This window comes from Phaethon aethereus, assembly GCF_964289735.1.
Source record: "Phaethon aethereus genome assembly, chromosome: 13".
NCBI classification, from domain to species: Eukaryota; Metazoa; Chordata; class Aves; order Phaethontiformes; family Phaethontidae; genus Phaethon; species Phaethon aethereus.
Genome location: NC_138589.1, coordinates 1,501,446 through 1,520,919, shown reverse-complemented (window position 1 = coordinate 1,520,919; position 19,474 = coordinate 1,501,446). Strand labels below are relative to the sequence as shown.

General features: G+C 45.6%; 1 protein-coding gene across 3 annotated transcripts in view; it reads right to left on the bottom strand.

Moving 5' to 3' along the window:
• The window catches only part of RANBP10 (RAN binding protein 10), a gene marked incomplete at its 5' end in the record, with an annotated part of 54,649 nt that overhangs the window by 6,098 nt on the left and 29,077 nt on the right, over window positions 1-19,474 (bottom strand). For 2 of the 3 annotated variants that reach the window (XM_082005522.1, XM_082005521.1), the window contains 6 exons: window positions 325-544; window positions 2,401-2,549; window positions 3,539-3,647; window positions 6,377-6,489; window positions 10,085-10,269; window positions 16,372-16,394. In XM_082005522.1, the coding sequence (XP_081861648.1) occupies window positions 325-544; window positions 2,401-2,549; window positions 3,539-3,647; window positions 6,377-6,489; window positions 10,085-10,269; window positions 16,372-16,394 (799 nt within the window). The remainder of the gene's footprint in view (window positions 1-324; window positions 545-2,400; window positions 2,550-3,538; window positions 3,648-6,376; window positions 6,490-10,084; window positions 10,270-16,371; window positions 16,395-19,474) is intronic. The other variant, XM_082005520.1, reaches the window with a different exon arrangement.

The window sequence follows — 19,474 nt, the reverse complement described above, 5'->3', positions numbered from 1 at the left end:
GCAGGTATCGACTGGCTGAGGCAGCAGTAACAGAAACAGGACCAGTGGGAGAGTTTCTACGCAAACTATCACGTTGGGCTCTAAGGACATCGGTTTAATGGGACGGCTTGGTGTCTGAAACAAGAGCATCATAATATTCCTTATGAGATGAGCCTCCAAGTCTGAGCCAGAGCAGGGGAACTGGAATAGGCTTGTGTCTGCTGGGAATAATAGTGACCCCGTAGATACGCAGAGCTGTTCCGTTGTTCAAAAAAGCAGGACAGATGCCCTTCTGGCTCCTCAGAAAGGGGACTGAGCTCTCTCCCACCATCTCACCCTCCTCACACATCTACAAAGGGGAAAAAATACCTGGTTTCTTGGTTACTCGTACTACTGTGCTGCTGCGATTTGGTAGAATCTGTAGAATTGGACTCAGAGTAGTTCACAGATGAGGGGGAGGAGGAGGAGGAGGATGAAGATGATGAACTCAGTGTTGGGTATTTACTGTGACTCTGTTTGCTTTTTGTGGACATGACTCCATTGCTACAGGTTGGACTATCTGCTCCTGAAAGTCAAGAGGAAAGGGAAAAAATGAGATCAGACTGAACAGTATCACTCTGTTGTGAAGTCAATGATTTAGCAAGAGAGCAGGCCCCAAAGGAAGAACGCAAAATAAAACTGCAGATCTTAAATTATGATTCACCATTCTTAAATTCAATGGGGTTTAGAGAAAATACAAATGAATACGGAAGGAACCCCGCTGCTCAACCAGCAACATCTGAGCTTAAGGAAGTTCTAAAAATGGGCTGTAGGTAGGAGATCGGCAGCAACAGCTCACACAAGTACAGAAATTATTGCTGAAATATGAAGCAGGGATGGTTTGTAAAGAAGTTTACAAACTCTCTTCTCACAGACCTAAATATTTCTCATAAATTGAAATCTCATCCACTTCCCCACAAAAGGTGCCTATCAAACTGTGGAACTTGCTGACGCAGGACACAAACCTTTGGTTCCCCCAAGTTTTATATGGAGTAAAAAATGACTGGCTAAATTTACAGGGCCTATTAAATACCAAGACAATGGCAAATCTTTAGAGGCTCAAATAATATTTTGGAAGAACCTCACTATGGGCTCGTCTTCTTCCTATATTCTTCCCATGGCAACCAATATTGACCACAAGCTCTTGACTAGACAATGCGACTTGGCATGGCTGTTCCTCCAGAAGTGATGGCGATATATCCAAATCCACCAGCTGATCCCACAATTATATTTATAGCTAGGGAATTTATTTCTATTTTTATCAAACAACGGGCTATTTTGTGCCTTTTGATGACAAAGACACAGCGGACCGCACAACAGCTCTGCTTAATCTTTGAAAGATGCGCTGATGAAACGATCACGATTTTGAAAGCACAAGATCTGACAGAGAGAACTGCGGAAGGTCTTGTCCTGTGTATGGAGGCAAATATACATGAATGTTGCCTTGTGCTGCCAGGTTTTTTTTACGTAGGCATCTCCTGGTTGAAAACGGGTACTACCAAGAGCTTTTCTGGAGGGATGGGAGTGTTCTGACTATCTAGGCAGAGAAATATACCCAGGGTTTCTCGCAACACAATACAGGAAAACAGAGATACTGGCTTGGGAAGGTGAGTAACAGCTTGGAGGCATTCAGGTGATTGTCCTTCTTTCCCTTAAATGTTTGTCTGTCCACAGTTCATCACATGCAGCTGTGGGAATACCGAAAACTAAACACACTCGGATGGCCGTGAGCAGCTCACGGCTCAGTGAAGCAGCTCAGACTGTTTTAGGGGCTCTGCAGGTCATACTCCCTGGCCCACTCCACCTTCAAAGCTGTAGTCAATAACTACCTAGGGAAGATAGGCTGCATGTCCTGGTTTACCTTGTTCTTTCCACTTCAAATCCTAAAGTTTCGTTTCCCAAACCACAAAAAATTGATGCTTCAGAGATGGGTTTTGCAGGTTCCCTCCTCCCACATTTAGAGCTTGCAAGGTAGAGTGCATGGCATCCCTCTAATCTTTCACTCAGTTGGCCAGAACAGTGCATCTTCTGCTCGGTCCTTCCTGGAAAGCAGTTTTTTTGCAGACTCCAAGGAAACAGGCTTTGCTCTCCAGACTGCCTCTTGCAGCTCGGTCAGTGAAACGCTAGTGGCTGCACTAGAAGGCCACCTATAAAAGCTTTATCCCCCAAAAAATTTGCTCTGCAGACAATTGTCTGTGGAAAATCACTCACACAAAACCAATTCTGTAACAGTGTAGAGACACCCACGACACCAGTATGTCCTCTCAGCTGGGTATCACGAAGGAAAAAAACATTTCATAGAATAATGTACAGAAAGCAGCAGGTAACGGACAGCAGTTGACATTTGCTCTTCTCAGCAGGAGACACGGAAAACAAACTTACCGGTGCTATGAACGTGTGAGTTGCTTGATCCATGTCTAGGACTCAAGCTGGGGGACCCGGGGTAACTGTCCTGGGATCTGGGGCTGCGGGCACTGAAACAACGTACTTCACTGTCTGTCCCATTCACCATCTCCACAAACTGCCGACACCTGATTTCATAGGAAGGAAGAGGGAGAAAAGGGTGCGTGACAGCCAGGATGTTCCGCACTGAGGCTTCCTGAGTGACTGAGAAGTCCTAGAAACTGCAGAGGAGCTAAATTTCTTGGCTTTGAAAAAGACATTTTAGACTTCTGGTACCTTTGTATTGCGAGTGCTCTGATAATGCTGTGGGAGGAAGGAGTTCAGAAACTCCAACTTTGATGCTAGTGAATGTCGAGACATTCCCCAAAAGCAAGTTTATTTCCATTGTGCTAAGAAGAAACTGTTCCCTTACAGCATGCTTCCATCTCTACCACCTCTGCGGGTACTCCAAAATTCAGCTGTGGGGTTTTTTTTGTCAGGGAGAAGATACTAAATCTACCGAACATCACAGTTCCCCCACTACTCCATCAACCTAGAAATACTGTTGGCCAATGGAAAATAGACATGGAAGGGTAAAAAATGCAATATCCACGCTGACAGTGAGGACATCTCCCCATTTAGCTTCACTGGGAATTGTCCTTACGTGTCTCAGGAGGCTGGGGAGAGCCACTGGGCTGGGACGTATGGCTGGGAGAACTGGGACACACAAGCACTTTCTGCCTTCAGTCTCTACCCCAGACAGCCTTTTCCATAGGTCTGCCTTTCTAGGAACCTTCACAGTGACTGCCCTGTGCTCCAGCGTCGCAAGATCTCCACGAGACAAGTAAAGCCATCGGTGAAGGAGTTTCTGGCAGTCAGCAGAGCTAAAATTTCACCCACCTCTGCCGCACCTCGTGAGGCAAAGCCATTACTGGGTCCGAGCAGCAACAAAAGGGCTACGTCCACATTGCTACAAGCACTGTGCAAAGGACTGAACCTACTCCTCTCCCAAAGGCGTCTCAAACAGTTTGAATGCAGACCGAGGTGTGCAGCCGGACTGGATGGCTGGACAGCCTCTTCCTTCCCTCCTTCATCTACACAGTTTGGCATTAGGGAGCATAAAGCTATCCATACTTACTTTAACATGAAGAGCAGGTTGGGGTTATGTTCTAGGAGGCCAGGATAGAGCTGTTGGGTGGCTTCTATAGCCTCTCCCACTCTGCCTGCTAATACTAGCTTCTGTATTCCTGAAAGAAAAGGAGACCTGCTGACACACAGGACCAGCCAAGAAGAACAGCCAGAAGAGTTGTCTCACATATGCCACACAGCTCCCCACTACGACCTTGCACAGGGGCTAGGGAGCACTGGGGAGCGTATCCCATTTATTATGGATTAGGATGAGGAAAAGCCTGTGAAAATGAGGGAGAATCTGTCAGTGGCTCAGAAACACCAAAAGTAGAAGGATCGGAAAGACGGAGTGGGTGCGCTGGGGTGGGGTGCTCTGGGACTTTAGTCCTTTAGGCACAGTGACGGAAAAGAAAGCAGGACACGACAGCTGGATGGGAGCAAGGAGGCTGCTGGGGAAATGAGTTTCAGAGGGGAAAATGACAATGTCAGAGGGAAAAGCCCTAAGTCAGCCCCACGTTACATCCTCTGGCTGGTCCTTGCTTGGAAGATTACTGCAGGGCTGACCACCAGATGAGCAGAGTATTCTTAGAGGGTCTAGGGGCTTAAACCACAGCACAGTACTGCTTCCCCACTACCCCTATCTCTAAGCAGAAGTAATTATACCAACAAAACAGGGTTCCTGCATGTTCCACCTCAATATATTCCCAGAGAAGTAATCTGAGCTGCAATGAGGATGTCAGCCAGGAATCAACTACCGACTAAGCTAGAAACAGCTCAACAAGTTGTACGTTTCTAGCAGGTGTAAAGACACACGGCAGGAGCCATGTATATCATCCTGGGTGTTCGAGTCCCAGGTATGTTCCTTCAGTGGGTCAGAAGACACAAGTGCAAGACTCAACGCAGTCACCGATCCCATCCCACAACACTCAGGGAAGCTGCTGGTCTACAGAGATTGACATTTTTTTTTTTCCCCTAAGTGTACTTAAACTAAAACCTAAACGTACTTAAAACTGAAACTGCATTGCACTTCCCTCTCTGTTTTTTCCAGGACTCCTTACAAACAACAGAGAGGAGGTTTGAATCACCTGTGAGGTGCTTTGCAAGCAGAGGCTCTAATAACAACAGGCTGTGACTTTCGCAAGTCATGAGGTCTTGAAAGCCCAGCCCGGTGATCCTCACTAGCAATTCCCAGTAACAACCCGCAATGACTTGTCTTGGCTCCCACTTCTCAGTGTCTATTTGCTTGTTTTCGTAGCTGAAAGCTAAACCCAAAGACATGGCGCTCACACCAACGTGTGTTGCACAGTCTCCTTCGTTTCGCTCTCCGTTCCTTCTACTTACTTGCATGTCCGTTTTCACGTCTCGCTGCTTTTGACAGCACTCTTCTTTGCCTCGTTTGGCAGCTCTCACAGTCATCGCCTTTTATATTTTCCCCTCTTTTTGTTTTCCCATCTGTGTTTTCCTCACACCTTTTATTTAAGCCCCAACTTCAGAGCTCTGTGTTCCTTCCCTCCATCTGCCTTGCCACCCGTCCCCACACGACGAGACTGCACTGTCTCACGTGCCTCCTTACTAGCCTTACTAGCCCAGCCTTACTAGGCTTCACCAATTAAACCCATACCAGCAAGACCTCTGGCTGGGGTCAGGGTTGCATAATGCATGACCTGGAAAGCACAAAGCCCATCAGCACTAACGGGCAGCCACTACAAGTTATTTTGGGTACTAAGCAGAGTCCCCAGATGAACCCGAATGCTGGCTAAGCGCATGTAAGGTACGGAGAGCGAGCTACAAAGGGGCATGACGCGCCTGATACGTGACAGTCACATGAGAAACGGTTCACAAAGGGAAGGGAAAGGCACAGAGCGGGACGCAGCCTGTGTTCAGCAGCCAGGAGAATGCAGAAAACACACCAATGTTCTGGGATTCTGCAGTTTGAACCTGTGAATAGAAAAGCTAAAACAAAAAAGTACAGCAGGAAAAAGCTGCAAGCCTTATTCTGCAGGAACCAAAAGCACTTACAGCCTTTACCAACCGCGAGATGAGCCACTTCAGAGGGAACAGCAGTAAGCAAAACAGAAACAGAACACAAATTCTTCACCTAGTGAGAGCTAAACACGTTGGCTGTGACTTTGCAAAACCCTCAATATGCAAAAAATTTACCTGAAGACCCAATGTGCAAAGGGACTGGAAGACTCGTTAACTCTGGGAGCTGTAGTCAAAATAGATTGATGTGTCTGGGTTCCTACGGTCATGCTAATGAAAACCACCCCTGCTGCAACAGACTGCATTGAAGAACACAAATCCAAAGGGATCTCAGGTGCACAGTGACCTCAGTCTGGGTGAAGTCCAACCATTCTGTTCTCCTCCAACTTGGCACTACTTCCAGGAGAGCACCTTCTGCCCTGGATGTTTCGTTTAGCCTGATGTGTGAAACTGCTGGACCTAAAGCCGATAGTCACCTCATCTCTTCCAGGATTCAGCTATTCATTTTCAACAAGACTGAGGAAAATTAACCAAGTTGATAACAAAACTCAGCGTATTCAAGACCGCCAGGCATGCGGGGCATTTCTCAGAGCGGACAAGCAAAGGAAAGAATAGGGCAGTTCTTCAGGCAAAGATGGCAGAGGGTGGAGAGGACACAGAGATGGTGGGAGAAGTGCTCCCAGCAGTGGTCCCCAAGCTCTACTGACCCACAGGCAGCAACGGCAGGTCAGCAGCGTGCTGTGGACAGCTTTGTACTGTCATGGAATAACTTTTCTACTTCCACAGCTTCATTCCTCTGCGGGGTCCTGAAGGGGACACGCGGCCAGCGTGCCACACTTCGGGAACGACTACCCAAGAGACTTACTTTGTCTGTTCTTTATTGAGGTCTGTTCTTCCTGGATTGTGGTGTCTGTGACTCTAGCAAAGGCAGTTGCTGTTGAACAGTACCCGTGATGAACCAAATACGATGAAACCATACTAGAAAATAAGAAAACACAAACAGATGAAGAGGCATTGGTAAAATAGGGTAATCACGCTGGAGTAAAAACATCAACACTGCGACCTACGTGACGCGTTCACGCAGACAGCAACCACCTTTCAGAAGCCCAGGCTCTCCAAAGCAATGACTTTTATTGCTTGGGAGCCACGGTTGAAACTTGTTGAGGGCAGAAATGATCAAATCGGAGGAGCAGCTATGTCTGTGCTGCATCTAGGGGTGCTTCTCTCACCCAGAGCGGCCACGGTGGTGGTGGAGAGGGCTTGCCCCGTCTGTGGCTTTTCTCCTTCAAGGCAGAATTTGACTGTACGCTTCTCTCTACAAACCACACACAGTTCTCCTCCTTCTGGCACGGACCCCTTAGATTCTCAAACAACCAAAGTCCTCCCACTTTATCAGAAATAGGGACCTACACCGCTCATCCTCCCACAATCAACCACGCCAGCCTGCTTCATTTCAGCTGACTCCTACCCAGATTCTTCACAGCAAGAGCTAAAAAGATTAGAGATCCTACAGGACTGCAACGACACACAAAGGTGACGAGTTATCCATGGGAGTCCTGTTCAAGGTTTCAAGCACGTGAAAACCTTGCCAGAGCAGCCTCAGACGGCATATCCAGGAGTGCAACACAGATGAAAAATTCTGCCACACTACTTCTTCTTCTGCTCTCCAGGGAGGCACTCCCTACGGCAAACAGATTAAATAAGACACTACGAATCCTACCAAAGCCACAGGACAAGAAAACTTTGGCCAGCTTGGAGCCCCAAGCTGAAACGGCTGGACTACTAACATGAGGTACAAGTCTTGACTTAGACCTGCCTATGGAGGGGAGGAAGATGGGAAATGTTATGCTGATTCTTAAAAAGAAGTTCAAAGGAGGTATGAGGGACTCCAGACCGGTGATCCTGACCCCTCCACCAGGCACATCAGACGAAACAATTCTGGAGAACACGAGGAACAAACACAGGGATACACTAGTCCTGTTGCAGAAGAATCAACAGCTTTTGTAAAGGGAAGTCATGGCTCTCTAATTTGGTGATTTTGGAGGTTTATGGAGGGAGTCTGGAAGCAGCCAGAGGAGTGATACTTTTGCAGTCCAAAGACGTTTCACAGAACCTGTGCTACTGACGTATTCATAAAACTAAGCTCGATGGACCAGTGCTCTCACCCACTGCAGGTGCTTTTATGTTCAAAGATGCAGGGCGCACACTTTTTTTCTGAGTAAGTTGCCTTTTGAGCATTAAGAACTAAGTATTTCCATTTAAATATCAATGTAATTCTTCATTCTCTTTGGCTGCTAAGCGAGCTTTCCAAAAGCGGATCCTGTCTTTCCGCAGCCTGACAAGATGCGTTGGAGAGAGTGAAATGACCCTATAAAGTCAACAATCCAGTACATCAGAATAAAAATTAGCATTAAAGTCAACAACTTCACAAAGTTTTAAGTCTCTGAGCACATCCATGCTGGGTGAAACCAAACATCCAGTTAGCCCCGTACTTGTACCTCCCAACTGGCAAAAGCAAATGCCTAGGCAAAAATAAAAGCATAAGGCACATATGAAATGATACTTTTCCCCATAACCCTTCCAGCTTCCAACGATCTGTGAAGTATTTCCCATCCTAGAGGTGGTATCTCTCTACATTCATAACATTAGGTACTGAAAAAAATTAGCCGACATTTCCACGCAATGATTCATCATAGTCCAAAGATCTCATTCCTTCCTGGAGGGTCCCTTCTTCCCAGTCATTTCTGAGCACCCTTAGCAGCACAGACATTACCAGCACACCTCCATGCACAACTTGACAGCAACCTCCTCCAACACGGACAATCCCTCCCTCGCTCATGCCCTCTCTTGTCTCTCTTTTAAACAATTCATAATCAAATGGCTGCATAGTCCCTCCTTAGTATGCAGCAAGGGAACTTCTCAAGGACTTCCAAGACAAAGATGGCAGCCCAAGAACCATATCAACGTACCTGCTGGCTCATCTTCGCAAAAGCCACCTTCTATTTCTCCACATGCCCAATGCATTTACCCTGCAGTAGTGCTCCTACGGATTTGTCCAAGCCAGACGTCAAGGTTCTCTCAGCCCACCGCTGCCCAACTCTCTTCTGAAACCCTTCATGAAACATGGCACCATGCGCACCATCCTCCGCTTCTCTTGAACCAAGGCAGTTCAGAGAGAAGCTGTTCCACAGCTACCAGCTCACCTGTTTTCTCCTTGAGTCCTGTTAGGACTCTGGGTAAGTATCTGGTCCTCGAGACTTTCTCCTCCCCTCACCTATTTCTTCCAGTCAACTCCTTCCATCCCAGACACAGCCTCTGCCAAGTCCCTGACAAAGCAGTGTCCCAGCATGACAACCTACCTGATTTCTGGACACCGGGAAAGAATTCAATTGGGTATGGTCTTATCTTCCCCAAGGTCTCTTTTTATACTCTACAGGCCCTACAAACTCTCTGGAAGGCCTCCTGCTCCTGATTTCCCCGAAGAAAAATATTATTGCTATTTTCAATAGCTTCTGCTAGTTGCTTTTCAAAGTTTTTGCTGGTTGGTGTGAATTACCTGCAAATAACTAAATACAAGGCTGGCAGAAGACAAGAATGGTCACATGTATGCGCTTATCGCTGCATCTAAGCCTCCTGGGAGACAGTGACCAGTATCAGGTGTTTAGGGAAAGGATACAATAAAAAGATGAAACACAGAGCGATCTGTAATCAGAATTAGAAGCAACAGCCATAGACGTGGGGGGTTAAAACATAACTATGGCGTTGGCCTCCATGAGTTACCGTAAATACTGAAACGTGTATTTTTTAAAATCCATTTACACTTAAACCATCACAACTTTTTGCAGCAGCAAGTCCCACAGTTTCACATATTTAAGTGAAAAAAAAAAAAATCTTAAAAAGCCAGAAGGTGCTTTTTCTCTAATCCTTGTGTTTTGAGAAATAATCACTTTCTAGTCACACTTTTCATGGTGTAAACGACTGACAGACAGCTACACTCCACCTCCCTCAATTACCTCCTTCCAAGCCGTGTAGCCTTAGTCAACTCTGTCTTTCTTCAGGCAGAAGATACTCCTGACCTCTGACAACCCTTATCAACTGTTCTCATCAAGTTCCGCTCAATCCTTTTCGCAATGGGAAATGCATTCAACAGTCATAAATTCATAAAATGCTATAACTGTGGTTTTAGTTAGGCTGGGTTTGGAAGCCTTTGGTTTAGGCTATTTCTTGTTCTTTCATTTCTGAATTCAGCTGACTTACGTCCTGGCTTTTCTCCTGCATTAGAGCTTTTATGGTATCCTCTCCACTCCCCTTCCCCCGGTGCATCACCTCAAAGTGTATGCTCTTCCATTCCTACAAGCTTTCACACAGTCTTTGGCTGAAAACTTCTCCCGTATCTTTTACATTTAAAACAGCAGCAATCTACACAGGAAAGACTATTAAACAACAAAACAGAGGGTAAAACAATTGCAGCAAAATTCACTGACCGGCAATTTTTGCCATAAGAAATTAGCATTAAAAAAGTCTTTGAAGCCTAACGGAACGAAAGAAGCTGAAGACGAGAACAGCGACTTACTTCTGCAGCATGGCTTGCCACTCGCCTAGTCTGTCTCCTATGGGAAACCGCTTAATGGTGCTCTGAATCTTCGCTCGCCACTCCCTCATGTAGTCCTCAATGTCGAACACAAATGGCTGCTGCCCAAAGTTGGCATCGACTATCTCTCCTGGAGTCTGGAGACCCACCGTAGGGTAGAGGTTTGACTGGGAAGGAAGAAAAAGAAACCTCTATTAACCCCAGCTTTGGCAAGACGAAAGAGCTGTTCTTTACATTGAAACATGTAACGGAAGAGGAAGGGGCAACAACGTTTTAGGTACATCTCAAGGAACCCCGCAACTTATTGTACAGTTATTAGAGGTTATTGTGCAAAACCAGAGCAATGGAATCAATCTCCCAGCAGGCTGTGATCGATGCGAGCGATGCCATGACTGCTTTCTATGGCGTGTGCACTTTCCGGCTTAGTTTGCTGCAATGTCTACAAAAAGCTCAACAGCCAGATAATAATAATAATAATAATAATAATAATAATAATAATAATAATAATAATAATAATAATAATAATAATAATAGGCATCATCTCAATCAACAGTTCTACATGTTCTCCACTGTTTCAGCTGAACTCTCTTATTCCTTGGAAGCTGCTGTCTGAATATTTTACATCTCTGATGAAAAGGGAACGGATGGTAGTAGAGCTCTGAGGTTCGGTCTTTGATGATCCTAAGACAGCAAGCCATCCACACAAGAAATTCCACTACTTATAGATGAATTTCATTTTAAAGCAACCACATGGATCCAAATGGAAGCTTTGACCCACCACCAGAACATGGGGAAAACAAAAAGGTTACCATCCTGAAAATACCTCTAAAATTCAGCCAATAATTCAGCTTCCAAAGATGACCTCATTGAAAATAGGTGGTAAAGTCTATCTAGAAGTTCTCTGAATTCAGGTTATTTTAAGAATAAGCTTATGGATATGAATTGAAACCCTGAGCCCACTTAAGTGTGGGAAAAACAGAAACGGCATCAGAAAAGGTACAGGGGTGCCTGGTTCTCATCACTCTGGATCACGTTTTTTAAGAGCGTGTTCCATTCACTGTCATGTTACTTTTCTACAGCAGAAATTACTTTTCTGTTTTCAACACAAACTTCGTTAATCCTCAGAGCATCTGCCGACAGCACGTGGGGTGTCGGAAGAAATCCCTCTCATGCCACTCATGAACTCAGGTTTGGTGTTGGGTTTTTTTCACTTTGCTTTAACACACTGGAGAGCGCCACAGCCAGAAACCAGACACTGGGCAAAGCACACGGACGCACGCAGTGAAACTGAAGTCTGGAAGGTGCCTGGTTGCAGTGTCTTGCTCGTGGTTGAACCCAGGTCAGCCGTTAGATCAGTGGAGGAGCAGATCTCTCTCTCTGGGTCAAATCAGTGAGAACTACTACTAGGGGTTAGATGGTCATCCTAAAGAAAGCTAGGACGATTCCCTCCTCCTCTATAGCAAGGGGCTTTCCTACAATTATCTGGAAAATGCATTCAACCAATTCTTCGCTCTTGTGGAGACCTGAGATATTGGCAATATAAATGATCTCCCCCTGAGACCTACTGTAGTTGTGGATTTTACTGTTTACCAAAGGTATTAAGGTGGAAATCAGCAGAATCCTAATCACATTAGCAAAAACAGGAGCCACCGTGCCGTGGGAAGTGATCACTTCTCCCTGCTTTCACTAGCGTGGCTACAGCTGCAGTCCACCTCCTTCACAGCCACATCCCCAGGACAAGAAAGACATTCATAAACGGGGTCTGGTTCTGCTGCGATGGTCAGAGGGCTGGAGCACATGGAATACAAGGAGATGCTGAGGGAATCAGCTTGGAGAAGAGGAGGAAAAAGGGGGAAAATCTAACCGCAGCTCTTCCACTCCCGGAAAGGGAGGTGATAAGATGGAGATGAGAGATGCTCAGTGAAAGGACAAGGGGCACAAGCTGCAGCCAGGGAAATCTTGGTGGGACAGAAGGATGAAATTCTTCCTTGTGAGGATGATTAAGGACTGGAACAGGTTCCCAGAGAGACTGCAGTAGCTCTGTCCTCAGAGATTTTCAGAACTTAACTGGATAAGGTCCTGACCAACCTGCTCTACCTTTGAAATTATCAAATCTCAAAAAAAAAAAAACAAAAACCAAAACCAAACCAAAGAAAAAAAATGAATCTAGAAATAGAGGCTGGAAATTTAAATCAGAGATTGCTGACTCAGCACACCTCTTCCTTTCCCATTCTCACACCAAGGAAGTCGCTGGATTAGAGGTGTGCAAAGAAACCACAGCATGATAAAGGAGGAGCCGCCAGAGGAAAACGCCGTATCTAAAGCCAGTCTCTCCTTTCTTTCAAGCACAGCTGACAAGGACTCTCTAATGAGGGATCAGATCTTTTCCACAGTTCATACTTTTTTATTAACTTAATTTTTTAGTATTATGAACCCAAGGACTTCCAAAGCCAGGAATCAGACACCCTAAATACTTGGAAGGTAGAAGTAAAAAGCCCAAGTTACAACAGATCACATATTTTTCAGCCACTTTTGAGTATGTGCATCTTTGAGGGAAGTTGCCTAGCCCCAACTTGTCTCTGAGTTAAAATCCCCTTTTTTACACGTGGGATGTGTCCTCTCTGTTTAGCAACTGTTGGGACCTCCACGTATCTCCACCACGCCTGCCAGATACAGGGAGACATCATCCCAGAGCCCACTGGCCGGGCAGATGCTTCTCCTGCCAAGTTCTTCAGGCAGACTTTCCCAGTGACTTTGGGACCACCTCTTCCCTCCGATGTTGGTGGCCAGTTGCTCCACAACCCCTAGTTCAGCTTGACTTGTTTTTTTAACCTCTTTGTCCCTTTGCACCCCTGCAATCCCACCCTGGGCTCTTCCACATGCTGCTTTTTCACATTTCCTATTGTTTCAGCAAACCCTCAGGCAGGACAAACCTGATACGGGCTTGTGTAACTAAGAAAGTTAAGCCTAAGCATTGACTTAACTCGGTGAAAAGGGGGAAAACTCCCTTTGTGGGATATTCACTTCTATTTGCAAGCAGTTATTTTTGTACTAACTTCAGCCTGTGCTAAGCCAGTATTTTCCTCTCACTGTATATTTGTACAAATGCACTCTTCAGAGGGAAGTGAAACAAGCTGAAGCAAATATGCTTCACCTTGTGTGAGAATTATCACAACAAAATGTGGTTTTCAACTGAAAATATCCATTTCAACTTCCTAATATTGTGAATATTGCAAAATATTGTCTTCATCATCTGCCTCTGAAAGGGGAATCTTGCAATAAGCACTTCAAGGAAACAATTTCTAGACAGGTAACGTTCTGAAGGGTAATGTTAATCCCTTGTGTAATCTCACCGACGTGCCAACCCCAAAAGTTATTTAGGCTCGAAAGATGTAGAAGTAATAGGGCTTATCGGCCAAGCTTCTCACTGCTGTGTGCTCCCAGTCAGCTTCAACATCACATAAGCTGTAATGAAAGAAAAAGCTTCCAACCTACGGCGCCTCTCACCGGATTTCAGTAATTGGGTACGGAACAGAGCCAGGGCCAAAAAATGTGTGTCAAGCTGCTCAAACCAGAGAACCTCAAGGGTCACTCATGGAAGACTGCTGTTTCCACTCTCCATTTGCAGTTAAATTTTTGGACTGCAGTTTTAGCACGTGAAGGACTTTAGCACGTGAAGGACACAGATTATCTTTTATATCTTTCGTATGATGGATGTTTTCTCTCCTTTACCTTATAATGGATGGATACCGTGTTTGAGCCTGGATCACAATGCTGTAATAAATGAAAAAACCCCACTTGCAAGTTCTATCACCTTCACATTCCCTACTACCTCAAGACTTCTACAATCTCTGACAGTAGTCGTTATATTTAGACCAAAAGTCTGTCCTGGGTTTGGCATCCCCTTCTTCAGGAAAGGGCAGTAACCTCCACTGTTTGGAAGAACAACCAAGCAGCCATGGACCGAGGAAGCAAAGAGGGCAAGAAAAGGACAGAGAATAGTCTGCAAGAGTGAGGGAAGAAGGCAATAATTCAAGGGAAGTATATTGGAAAAGGAGGATGGGAATAGGAAGTCGGGTGCCAGCACCTTTAGGATGAAGCTGCCAACACAGCAGCTGAGCCATTTAGCCATTTAGGAGAGGGAAGTCCAAAATCCACACAGATGCAGAAGTCTCCAGTTCTTGCTCCCATCCACAGTCAGGGGATGAAATGAGCCAGTCAAGCTTCTCTCATTTAAAGAGAAATTCTCTCAGGAAGGATAATTCTCAACAGTAGAAGGCCTACAGGGCATCCACTGTTCTCCTTCCTGGCCCAGAAAACCAGTGTTATGGATTAGTTGCTGTTGTAAAAGCCAGAAGCAGATTTCCACAGAAAACAACTCGGCAAACTGCTGGTAAAAGGCACAGGGATACCGTTTGACCGTTGCAGACTCCGTCACAAGGCATTTGAACAGCCGATCCCCAAAAAACCACTTGCCCAGATCTTCCTCCAGTTTAACACTGAACCAAAATCTCCTCTGCACAGGACACACGGACAAACAAGCATGAGAACCTGTAAGGTGAGATCAAGAAACAAGAGGATGGGGGGATGCCCTGGGCTCCGGAGGGCTCTGAATTCAGTCTCAGCAGCACTGCAAGACCTCGCTGCTGGAGGAGCCCTTCTGTCTGGTCTCCTGCCCCAACTATTTATCCCCTATTCATAAGAGAGACTCAACACCAGGGTAAACAGCCTCCAAGGAAGAGAAGCAGTCTAGCCAAATGAGAAGACAAAGCAGTGAAAAAATCAGAAGGAATATGGCAAAACTGTGATTCCTAATGTAATCTACATCCAGAGGGAAAACAAATAGCACCTAAAACAAGGCATATGTCACAGAAGCGTCTTCTCGCCACAGATGCAAGGTCGTCACAAGACCTCACATCAAAAGGTTAATATTCACGGACAGGTAAAATATTCGTTTACTTTAATAAACTGTACTTGGATCAAGTGAATAAACTACTGTGAAACAACCCACATAAAGAGGGTTTCTGGTTTAGAAACGTTACCAAGCTCAAAGAGCCTTGGAACCAAAAAAAAAGCCATATTGACAGCTGACGTGAAAAGGCAAATTCAATAACTGGAACACCCTTCAGCACATACATTGGCTGGGGTATGGGAGAGATCTGTAAAGCCATAAATCCCATTGGGAAGTTGAACAGGGAGTGCTAGTCCTTATTTCTCACGGCACAAAAATTAGAAGAACAAAATAAATTTTTTGGCAGAAGGTGCAAAACAAATAAAGGTGAGCTTCCTTCCACACAAGGTGGACGTGAGCCAAGAAAATTGACCACTTTGGAGGCCTAAACAAGTTATGAAACTAAGAAATTCCTCAGAGGAAATTCATTTGGGGTTATTAAGTACAAAGACAGGAGTGCAACCTCAGGGACAAGAAGTTCTGTGTATGAGAGAAATGGATGCAGTGGAGGTATTGGCGTATGCCTGACCTGGTTTTATCGTCTTTTCCTAAGCACCGGCTCCTTGTCCAGGAACACTTGGGTCTGAAAAAGAGCAACCAGTTTTTTGTTCATGACACACTGTGAACGTTGTGCTTTTGTACGACCCAACCAGACGTTACCGCCTGGTGTAACTCAGCTGGTGTCACTGCACTCAAGAGTAAATCAGTATCAGGGCTTGTGAATCAGAGGAGTAACTATCAAGCCCAAAGAGATGCCAAATACATTCGTCCAGCAATTCCACGAGATGGTTACTCATCGTGGGCTTGTCCAAAACCTGTGCAATGAGCACACACACTACAGCCAGCTAAGTCCGACCTTCATTCTCAGAAATACCCTTCCTTAACCACAACGTGGAAAGGGATCAACTCCACCACGGCTGCAAGACTTGGACGAGAGAGGAAGAAGCTGAGACTAATATCATTAGGTGGTTTTGTGCTCTCTGATGATGGGACGTGAGAGGCTACTCAATGCACATGTAGTCCCCATAGTTGAAGCTTGGCAGTGAAGTTTGAATCCTTGGTGTAATTCCAGGAGAAGGAGCAACGTATTCTTAGAGGCAGTGAGGGGTGAGAGGAGGCATGTGAGTAGCCCACAAATCCATCCACAGCATTACGAAGTTTCAGAAAAAGGAGCATCCACACCATTCAGTAATGTGCGTTACCATTTTTTAACAGGGCATCAAACAGGGGGGGGGGGAAAAAAATCACCCCCCCCACACTCTTCCCCCTCCCTTCTGTTTGCATCCTTAGTTAAAATATTGAAAATAGGTGTACTTACAGGGAGGTCTGTAAAGGCTATACCTGTGGGGGGAAAAATATTAGAATTAAAAAGACAAGGATTTTTATTCCCTGCTTGGCTACATCCTTAACATTCTACAAAACGTTACGGCATTTCAATAAATCCCAGCTCTGACCCTGCATTTCATCACCTGTCGTATTTAGAAGTAACCTCCCTCCCCAGTCCCCTCCTCTGCAAGGTTTTGCATCCGTAGAAAGGTTCAGGAAAAAGCCTAAATGCTTCCGACATCTCTCCCAAAAATTTTGATTTTCTAAAAAGCAGCTCCTCTTTCCTTTGCTTCTCCCTTTGTTACTATGGAGCTGGTTTTCAAGACTCACTTTGGCTTTAGAAAGAGAATTTTACTATAACGTTGCTTCGGTTTAGGCTGCAACTACTTCTGCTTACCAGCCAGAGACAGGAGTGAAGAGTCAACAGCCTTGCAGCAGGACCAAGCTGCAGCCAGCAGCACCTGAGAAATACTGTGCAAGGAACAGCTTCATCCCCAACTATGCTGCTACAGTCCCAAATAGAAGAGGTGGAAAGAAGCGTATGGTTCCCCTTTTCGTTTACACTGGGCGTGCCAGGGAAGAGGTATCTACTTAAGCAGAGACAGCCGTTGTCTTGGATCGCTAACATGGAGGTGCCTCTCCTCCCTCTCCCGTGGCATAGGTCCCTCCATCCGCCACGGGTGAGATCCAGCAGCGAAGCAGGAGCACGGTGGGATGGATCATCCAGCGGCAGCAGCTCTAATCCACGGGTTTTGGGTCACCCTCATCAACAGCACAAGGGGAACTGCTGCCATGCCCTGTTCACCTTCTCAGGCTGAGCCTAATTCACGTTTTAGGCTAACGTTTCAGGAGTCAGCCTGGAAGCTGCAGTCTTGCCCCATGCGTGCTCCCAGCAATGCTTTCTGTCCCCAGCCAGAGGAAGGCTGGTACCCACACCAGTATGCCCAGTTCTTCCACGCGTCCCACCTCTCAGTCACGCAACCTTCTGGGTGGCAGTGAAACAGCCGCACAGAAGCAAGGGCACATCGTTCTCTGTTTTTAACGTTAGGCCTATATTAACTAAAAGCGGCAATGTTACTCGGTCAGCCCGAAACGGTAACTTAAACCAATTTTAGGAGTCAACGTAGGAAACAACTAATGACTATTCGAAACAGCTCAGATCCAAAATCAAATGCTCGGGAAAACAATCTCGAATATTTTACTAAATACATAGCCAATAAGGTTTAATTAGCAGCCTGGCAGATAGCCAACATGGTTTAGTTAATATCATGGCAGTTTGGACTTTGTTTGTTGAGTACCCTCTCTACAACCCAACCAAAAATTGTGTATACAAACAATGTTGAATACCTGACTGAGAAAAATGTTCAGTAGGCATTTCCCTCACCCCAGCACTTTGCCTAAATATTGTTCCTCAGCTGAAACCTCTTTTTCACTTCGCGCTTGTTTTGCTCAGCTGGATGAAAGCTTGTTTCTACCCTTACACCAGAGTGAGGTCAACCTCCTTGAGTCTGCAGCCCACTTGGAGTCCTCCTCTGCCACCCGCCATCAGTCACAGCCAAAGGCGTCCCGGCTTTCCCGTGACAACTCGTGTAGCCGTATGGCTGGGAGCTGCATCCAGCACACGGACAACCATATGATTTTTGAGTGGAATACAAGGTGGGTGGAAAATTGGCTGGACTGTCAGGATCAAAGGGTTGTGATCAGCAGCTCAAAGTCCAAGCGTTCTCCCTCAGGGTTCGATGGCAGGGCCAATACAGTTTAATGTGTTTACTAACGACCTGGACGACGGGATAGTGTGCACTCTCAGCGGGCTCACAGATGTTACCAAACTGGAGAGTGAACAATACACTGGAGGGCATACTGCTATTCAGAAGGACCTCAACAGCCTGGAGAAAATGATCCAGCACAAATCTCACAAAGCTCAACAAAAGGAATTGAAGAGCCCTTCTACCAGGTTGTAATATTCCCAGAAAAGAGGACAGGCTGGGGCTAATTGGAGAGAAAGCAGATCTGCAGAAAAGGATGCAGAGGGTCCTGCTGGGCAACAAGTAGAACGGGAGTCAGCAGTGGGCCCTTGCAGGTCAACCACATCCTGAGCGGGATTAGTAAGAGTGTAGCTGGAGCTGTATTAGTAAACTGGGCTGTACCAGTAAGGGTGTAGGTTAAAGGAAGGGATTGCTCCCATCTCTTCAACACTTGTGAGTCTGAACTTGGGAGTATAATGTCCACCTTTGGGCTCCCCAATGCAAGACAGACAGTGAGACTGCAATGAGTCCAGCAGAGGCCAACAAGATGAAGAGAGGCTAAGGGAAAAGGGGTCGTTCAGTCTTAAAAACATTAGGGAAGACATTTATTGCTGCCTACCATATGGGAGGGTATAGAAAAGATAGACTTTTCTCAGAAATGCATGGTGACAGGAGACAGGAGGCAACAGAGACAAGTTGCAACATGGAAAATTCTGATTAGATATTAAGTGGAAAAAATTCAGTATGAATTTTCAGGTCAAACACTAAATCAGGGAACCAGAAAAGCCCCCTGGGGTATCTCCACTCTTGGAGACAGTAAAAACTTGATGAGCTTCTGAGTAACATAATCTAGTTGGTCCTGCTTTGAGTGGGGCGTTGGATGCATGACCTCCAGAGATCTCTCCCAACAAAAATTACTCTCCGATTCTGTAAATTACATTTACTCTTATTCATTCTTATTATATTAATTCTTATTACATTGCCTTAATTTTAAGGCATTTGTATGTTTTGCACCCTCTGTTATGTAACTAAGACCAATAAAATGTTTTACGTGTACAGAACTGGATCTGTTGCACAAATATGTCTGCTTAGCGAGTTCATCCTGAATCTGCACTGCTACACCCCTGCATCCAACAAAGTCAACAGCAAAAAATGAAAAGAATCACAGCTCTAACCAGGCAGCTGAGTCTGAAACTGTATTCTTTCTCTGCAGCACCCCCAAAGCCTTGGTCCAATTTAACATAACAAGCTTCATAAATTTAAAAACATAAGAACTGGACAGCTCAAGAGGTCAGGAAGCAAGAGGCAGTGTGTGAAGAGCCTCTCCTGTAAGTGCATGATGTTAACGTG